At 42.7% G+C, this 8618-nt stretch overlaps 1 protein-coding gene across 1 annotated transcript; it reads left to right on the plus strand.

Annotated features, from left to right (window-relative positions):
• The first annotated feature begins 2073 nt into the window (after positions 1-2073).
• Positions 2074-8406, plus strand: LOC139390255 (S-adenosylmethionine synthase). Its single transcript, XM_071137516.1, has 8 exons — positions 2074-3057; positions 3909-3986; positions 4205-4440; positions 4560-4703; positions 4929-5147; positions 5409-5591; positions 5714-5847; positions 6467-8406. The coding sequence occupies exons 1-8, from the start codon at positions 2964-2966 to the stop codon at positions 6567-6569; spliced, it is 1191 nt and encodes a 396-aa protein (XP_070993617.1). The 5' UTR covers positions 2074-2963; the 3' UTR covers positions 6570-8406.
• The last annotated feature ends 212 nt before the right edge of the window (positions 8407-8618 follow it).

Consider the following 8618-nt stretch of genomic DNA (forward strand, 5'->3'; position numbering starts at 1 on the left):
CACTCATTCTTGACCTAGTTGACCATAACATGGTTAGCTCATGCATCCAGCTGTCCCGTGCCAGATTGGCCTTTACTTTAGTATGTATTGCTGAAGTGTTGTGCTGGATGTTTGTCATTTGATGCTGCAGATCTACAGTGCCTTGGTGTGGCCAGACCATCTGTGGTACAAATGCTTTTCACTTGGTAATGGAGCCCTTTTCAACACATCCATGCCATCATGTTCCTAGGTATTGGAAGGAGTAGAAAGTACAGCTGGAAAGCTATACTGTACATGTAGACAGATTTCACGTGGCCCAGCAATCAATACTAGTGACAATGAATCCACCACTGAATGAAAGCTGTGATGTGTGAGTTGAGTAGAATGTCTAAAGTTGTGTATTTTTCATCTCTCTCTTGTTATGTCACTGATCTGACATGAACATGAGTGGAGGTCCATTTAGAGTGCACCAAGCGCCCTCACTTTCTGATAATAACACATGACATACAATATCTACCAGACAATAAAGTGCAACATAACATTTTTAAAATCTTTAATGAACACGAATTCAAGATTAAGTGGACTGAAATAGGTGTCGATGCTCATTTTGTTTTATTTAAAAAAATATATATATATTTCACCTTTATTTAACCAGGTAGGCTAGTTGAGAACAAGTTCTCATTTGCAACTGCGACCTGGCCAAGATAAAGCGTAGCAATTCGACACATACAACAACACAGAGTTACACATGGAATAAACAAAACATACAGTCAATAATACAGTAGAACAAAATAAAACAAAAAGTCTATATACAGTGAGTGCAAATGAGGTAAGTTATGGAAATAAATAGGCCATAGAGGCGAAGTAATTACAATATAGCAATTAAACACTGGAATGGTAGATTGGCAGAAGATAAATGTGCAGGTAGAGATACTGGGGTGCAAAGGAGAAAAATAAATAAATATATACCAGTATGGGGATGAGGTAGGTAGATAGATGGGCTGTTTACAGATAGGCTAAGTACAGGTGCAGTGATCTGTAAACTGCTCTGACAGCTGGTGCTTAAAGCTAGTGAGGGAGATGTGAGTCTCCAACTTCAGAGATTTTTGCAATTCGTTCCAGTCATGGGCAGCAGAGAACTGGAAGGAAAGAAGACCAAAGGAGGAATTGGCTTTGGGGGTGACCAGTGAGATATATCTGCTGGAGCGCGTGCTACGAGTGGGTGCTGCTATGGTGACCAGTGAGCTGAGATAATGCGGGGCTTTACCTAGCAGAGGTGCCGGTACTCATTATACTTTAGAGCCAATATTCTATAAGAGGTTCCAGAAGCACATTTGAGGTGCACACCGGTTCAAGCTCTGCTTATAAAGACATAAAACAGCCATCCAAAATGCGATTTACAGTTCTACCAACCATTGCAATGATTAGGGACATACACGCCCAGGAGCAACCTGATAAACCTGAAAATAAGTTTATGACAAAGTAAAATGGACGATCATGCGTAGGTTGAGCGTGTTATCACTTGCATAACTGAATTCCGGGTTTCACAAAAAGCCCCCTTTTCACCATTCCCCTTCAGGCTAGATTGATCAGATCATCCTCTCCGTTTTGTAACTTAATCAAAAGCACTGGCTTTGAACATTGGATACTTTTTTGAGTGCAGATAACATTAACAATGTTTGTACATTGACTGATTTGCCGTGGCTTTAACTGCCCGTAAAAGAGTTTGGTTTCAAAAAGTACTGAGAGGATGCACATTTCCTAGCTGGACCTTGATAACCTGTTTGACCAACCGGTTTCTAAATTCGAAAGATTAGATGCCAAATAGAATGTCATAAATCTGCAGTTTACAGTGTTCAAAGAAAAACTAAATGTGAAATTATAAAAAAAATCCCCATCATTGCTTAATGCAAATAAATGTACTGTTCACATTTTTTTATTTAACTAGGCAAGTCAGTTAAGAACAAATTATTATTTACAATGACGGCATACACCGGTCAAAGCCGGACGACGTTGGGCCAATTGTGCGCCGCCCTATGGGACTCACAATCACGGCCGGTTGTGATATAACCTGGATTCGAACCAGGTAGCGCTGAGATGCAGTGCCTTAGACCGCCGCGCCACTCGGGAGCCCAAAACATAAAAATCATACATACTTTTACAGAATTTTGTAAATTATATACAACATTACAGCCTACAAAACAACTGTATTCCTTGCTTTACAGTTTGTTTTTTATACCCCCTGCTCCTGAACATTTCTCTTTGTGACTGGTCATTCAGCTTGTACACTATAGACAGCTATAGGCTGTACTAAAGACTGTTGACTTATTTTGACATTAATTTATCGATGTGTAACTGCACATTCACCATTTATTCCACCAATACAGGCAATGTATGTAGCTACAGGAAAACTCGGTAGCAATATTGTGGCCTAAATTGGTGAAGCAATTCACCAAAACGTGCATATATGAATAAACGACGGCTGATGCAATCGAATCCTACAACGATGACTCGAGAAGTAGAATGAGGAACCACTATACCCAAAACCTTTGCTGTCAGTAGAGCCACCTGGTCAATGGTGGTTTCGTCTCGAAGGGATACAGCTTTTGTCAAAAATTGACTTTCCGTAGCAGGTTGGGAGGAATAAGTTAAGGTTAGGAAATCGGTTAGGGTTAGCTAGAATGCACCAAAACAACTTTTGACGTCAATTCGACAAAAGCAATATACAATGGTTGGTTCCACCCCCACGTGTAATACTGTTTCGTCTGTAGGCTGGACAATTGAAAGAGTCAAAATTCACCCAAGCCAGTGACGTTTCTGAATTTGTGAATAAATACTCGAGCGCCACGAACGAAAGATCGTGAATGCATGACATGAACTGATTGAGGAGAAGTTGCAGGAGGACACGATAAATTAATTAATAAAAGCCACATAATTTAGCTAGCTACGGCATTATTTTATCTGCCAAACGAAGAACACTAACAATGATGAACGGACAAATTAACGGTTTTCATAACTCCCTTATTGACGAGGACTGCTTCCTATTCACCTCGGAGTCGGTAGGAGAAGGACACCCTGGTAAGAACTAACTAGCTACAAATACACCCTATAATAACAACGTATGACTGCTGTGTACTTATTTAGATATAGGTAACAAACGTTAGCTTGCTAGCACACATGCAAGTCGGTGGTGCTTAGCCTAGATTGCTAGCTAACATGCTTAGCTAACTACCTGCAGATCAAACCATATTGCATAAAAGCCGCATGTGAGGCCCAACTGCATGCTTCTTGGTTTATTAGCCAGCTAACGTTAGCTACTTTGCTGAGCGTTGTTAACATGGCCTCTATTGGACAATAACATCCGTCCTAGGGATTAAGTCGCTTAAAAAAAACATGTATGTTCTCGAATCGTCATAAGTATGCCTAATTCAATAACGCTTTTGCCCGGACAGAGCCATAATATATTTCGAAGATTCGGACTAGTTCTGCGCGCGCGCTCTCGGGGAACGCGATCTATGTAGAGGTCCAGAGACTGTATTAATTGTTCCACCCTTGTCTCGACGGGTCATAGTTTAGCTTTAGACGTCCAAACAAATACGTTTTTATTTACACGTGAACCTGCGGAAATGGTGGCGGGTTTATCCCCACTGTACGGCTGCGAGTACAAGGTGTTCCCCGCTTCAGCCTCTCCCACCATCGCCATAATCCTGAGATATGGTATAATATGTGTATTACTGCAGTCAGTAGACCATTGCGTAGCCTGTCATACAATCGCGCCAAGCATAATCCAAACAGAAGAGCACAACAATAATTCCCATCAGTCATGCCAGACGATATACATGTTCTGTTCAAGCAACCAACGTTGTACAAAATGTCTGTAGACTTGTGAAGTAGTGGTGCCAACTCTAGTCTTCCCTTTTTATATATAGATAAGATTTGCGACCAAATCAGTGATGCAGTGCTTGACGCCCATCTCAAACAGGATCCTGATGCCAAAGTTGCTTGTGGTAAGAAAAATGACCTCTGTATGATGTAACTTCTAGCTGCCCTGGAGTCAGCTGTGACCACATCAATAAAGCAGCTAATTAAACTATTGATGCATCTTGTTAATGTGTAGTAGGTCTATATTATGGCAACATTCCCCTGAGTTTTTTCCAGATGAGTATGGATGATGTGTCCTCTGAAAGGATGTGGTTATGTAGTCTTCCCCTTCCACCTTTCTCAGAGACTGTTGCTAAGACTGGGATGATCTTGCTGGCAGGTGAGGTGACATCGCGTGCTACAGTGGACTATCAGAAGGTTGTTCGTGACACCATCCGCCACATTGGATACGATGACTCCTCCAAAGGTTTTGACTATAAGACCTGCAATGTGCTGGTGGCCCTAGAGCAGCAATCTCCAGACATTGCCCAGGGTGTTCACATCGACCGCAATGAGGAGGACATAGGGGCAGGGGACCAGGTAAGTGTTGGGCTGCAGAGGACTGCTGCAGTAGCAGTGTTAGCTGTACATTTATATTTATATATATATATATGCAGCTTTCCTTTCTGATGTAACAGTTCTATGTGTTCTATCCTCAGGGCCTGATGTTTGGTTATGCTACTGATGAGACTGAGGAGTGCATGCCCCTCACTATTATGCTCGCTCACAAGCTCAATGCTAAAATGGCTGAACTGCGTCGCAATGGCACCCTGCCCTGGCTCCGGCCTGACTCCAAGACCCAGGTAAGCTGCCAGTGTGTAATTGATAGGCAATTTACATTAGGTTAACTTGAAGAAGTGCCTGTAAAACTAGTTTGTCCTAGCTTTATCACGCATCAGATAAGTGAATAAGAAATGCAATATTGCACTCTTTCCAACCTAGTTTGTGGCCAGCAGTATCTCTAGCATTGAATTAGTTTTAATCCATGCCTGATGTTGTACCACCCTGCTGACATTCTCTCTGTGTAGGTGACCGTTCAGTACCGCCAGGACCGCGGCGCCATGCTGCCAGTGCGTGTCCACACCATCGTGGTCTCTGTGCAGCATGATGAGGACATCTGCCTGGATGAGATGCGTGATGCTCTGAAGGAGAAGGTCGTCAAGGCTGTGGTGCCCTGCATTTACCTGGATGATGACACCATCTATCACATGCAGCCCAGTGGACGCTTCGTCATCGGAGGCCCACAGGTGAGACTAAGGGGTGGAGGTAGGACTGGGCATCTAGGACCCTGAACTCTGAGCTTGGGGGGGGGGCTAAAGTAACTTTGATGGACGAGCTTGTTTAACTGATATATTTTTTTTACTACTGTTAGAATTATAGTAGCAGTCCTAACTTACTACTCATTCAAGGGTTTTTCTTTATTTTTGCAATTTGTAGAATAACTTTTGACTGGTACTGTGTGTCTTGGTAAAAGAATGACAGTGAACTATTCATCCTTTCCCTTGCAGGGTGACGCTGGCCTGACGGGCCGTAAGATCATTGTTGACACTTATGGAGGCTGGGGAGCCCATGGTGGAGGAGCCTTCTCAGGGAAGGACTACACTAAGGTGGACCGCTCTGCTGCCTACGCTGCCCGCTGGGTGGCCAAGTCTCTGGTTAAGGCAGAGCTGTGCAAGAGGGTCCTGGTTCAGGTGAGGGCAGGGCAGGGTTATATTGATACACCTCATGCACAGAAATCATAGGCGTGAAGGGGTGCCACAAAATCAACCCTAAAGTCTGCTGTATGTTTCTTCATCCATCTATGCTATATTAGGTTGCTTATGCCATCGGAGTGGCACACCCCCTCTCAATCTCCATTTTCCACTATGGCACATCCCAGAAGAGTGAGAGGGAGCTGCTGGACATCGTCAAGAAGAACTTTGACCTTCGGCCTGGTGTCATTGTCAGGTAAAGTATATGCCTCTATCCGAATCTCCCTCATGTTGCTCACGCTTCCTGTCTTTCTGTTCTGCCTAAACTATCACAGCCAGTGTTCAGAGATGGTTCTAAGCCTTTACTGTATGATTACTGTCATACTGCTTTCTGTTTGGCTCTGTCAATCAGGGCTTGTGATCAGTTTGCTGAATCTGATATTCTACCCCTTTCGCACCCAACCGGTCTTGCTTTCAATACCTGTACAGTATAATGTTAAAGCTTGGCGCATTGAGGTTGCTTCTGCTAGATGGCATGTTTAATTACCCAGCATGACTAAAGGTTTCCTGCTCATCCAATTGGAAGGTCATAGGGTTTCTCAGACCTTGTTAAAGTTCAATGCCATTTATAAATGAGATCAGTGTGCTTTCCATCTCCAAGCTGCAGTCCCTACACTGCTCAAGGATGAGTTGATTGGCAGGGTAAGTGTCAATGCTTCACTCACCCTTCTTTACAAGCTGGCCTAATGAACCCTTCTGATCATGGTTTTCTTGCTGTGGCTCGACACTCCCTATTGGCTGGTTTGAGGGTTAACTGTTGCTCTGAGGTCATTTCCAGTGGCAGGCCTCTAAAATGAATCGATTGTGTATTCCAGGGAGCTGGAGCTGAAGAAGCCAATGTATCAGAGGACTGCTGCCTATGGCCACTTTGGCCGGGAATCCTTCCCATGGGAGGTGCCCAAAAAGCTCAAATACTAAACCTGTCAAGCTTTTTCCCCCAGGCCTGTTGGTGTATACTACAGAGAAGCCTGCATGGTCTTGGGGTGAAAGGCCCTTTAAACCCCCTTCCCTCTTAATGGCATATTAAAACCTGATCTACCCCTCCACCTTCCCTCAAAATGCACCCCAACCCCCCCTTTCTAACTCCGCTCTTATCTGTACTGTCTTTTTGCTGTTCGTTAGAGCTCATACTACTTTCTCAAATATTTCAGGAAAGTAATGTTAAGAGAATAAAAGGGTGTTAGCTAGCTACCTGAATCACTGAAATGTGCTTCATTGTCCCCTTTGAGGAGGTCCTGAAGTACCCTGGTCTTCTACTGATGTCCCTCACTACAACTCCTAGCCCCTGCCCAGCCTTAACCAAACTGCAGTATTTACACTTTCTTAGTATCTGTCCTTAGCTGTCCTTATACTTGATCAGTTTGGGAATATTTTGTTACCGTTAAGTCGGACTTACCAAGGCTGCACATGTATCATGTTAATTTACTGGTGCTATGGATGTAAAGGACACCACCTCGAAGCAAACAGTTTAGGGATGCAGTATTGATTGGGGATCCCCATTAGAGACTCTTCCTGGGGTCCAAACAGTAATGCCCCTAATCTTCCTTTTAGTGTAGACTTTTTTTTTTTTCTTTGTTAGTCTGGTTTTGTGACCCCATAATCCTTCTCCCTCACCTTTTTCAAGCTTTAACTTCAATTATCCTTGTGGAGGATATAAAAAGGGCACGGTTTTAAGGGTCAGTGGTTGCTGTTTTTCAAAAATGCTATGCATTGCATGCTGAGTAACAAACACATTTTTATTGTCAAGTTCTTGGATAAGCAGAGTAAAGTCTGATGGCCCTGCAGATGTCTGTGCTGTTTTCTGACGTTATACAGAAAAGTCAGAAGCTGCTATGTCACTGCGACAGTCTGTAGGGGTGTTTGATTTTATACTTGTGATCGTTTAAAAGATTCTCATTGGATTGTCCTAATGTTGAAGTTTAAATTTTAAACAACTCCTTCAAAAGGTATTTTAATTTCCTTCTGTTATTTACATTTGATATAAAATGGTTTAAGGTCAAGGCCCTCTTTCCTTGGGTATTGGTGGCAGTTGTAGCTACAAATAAACCACCATTTTTATCCTGAAGGAGAGCTGTCTTTGCCACAATGGCATAGCTCTTACTACTGGCAAACAATATAAAATAAACCTTTTTTTTAATATTTATTTGTTCTCTGAAACTTGCCATGGCTTCAGAAGGCAGCTCAAAAGTTTTAATCACATTTTGACTTGACTGAATGCCATAACTAAGTTAACATTTTTCAGTCTTTCTCTCGTGGTTCCAAAGTGTCATACAGAAAAGCTTTGGTCTGCTTCCACAGGGAACTGTCACTGGCTGATGTGATGAGTGTTGCTATTTTGACCACAGATTATTTTGGGTGTGATTGTATTAACCATACAAGTCTACTGTTTGCCTAACTCCACCACCTTATCCTTACATGAAGAGATGGCAAAGTTTGGCTGGTGTTGTACAGAGAAACCAGCCTTGTTTACAAGCTGTCTCTTGTATGGATGGGGTTTCCCCTTGGAGCTTTGGTTTTGTTTCCTGTTACCACTCGAAGACTAGTCTGCTGGCTACTGTGAGTAAGAGTGCCTTTTCTATTTCCTCCCCCAATCCCTGTATTGAACCCATTTTTTTTCCCCCCTCTTCCTCCTGTTCTCTATCAACATGCATCTGACATCCTGAGGAACAGGGAGCTTTTCTCAATTCTGTCTTCAGGTTGGCTACTGATTCCTCATGTCAAAGAAATGAAATAAATGGCTACTTTCCTTCATGAAGCATGTTTCTAGTGTCTCATTCCTTGTCTATTTCTTTTTTTTTTTACTGTATTTGAAAAGGTTATTTGCTTTTAATTAAATGTCTAGCTAGGTCTTTGTGCACAATTGTCTGACCAGTGCTACCACAAAGTCATAAGTAGCTAATGGTGTCAATCGTGGGTGGTGGTGTAATATAAAGTAACACATTGTAATTTGCCATAATCCCATGTTTC

Source organism: Oncorhynchus clarkii, chromosome 30 (assembly GCF_045791955.1).
Source record: "Oncorhynchus clarkii lewisi isolate Uvic-CL-2024 chromosome 30, UVic_Ocla_1.0, whole genome shotgun sequence".
Taxonomy (NCBI): domain Eukaryota; kingdom Metazoa; phylum Chordata; class Actinopteri; order Salmoniformes; family Salmonidae; genus Oncorhynchus; species Oncorhynchus clarkii.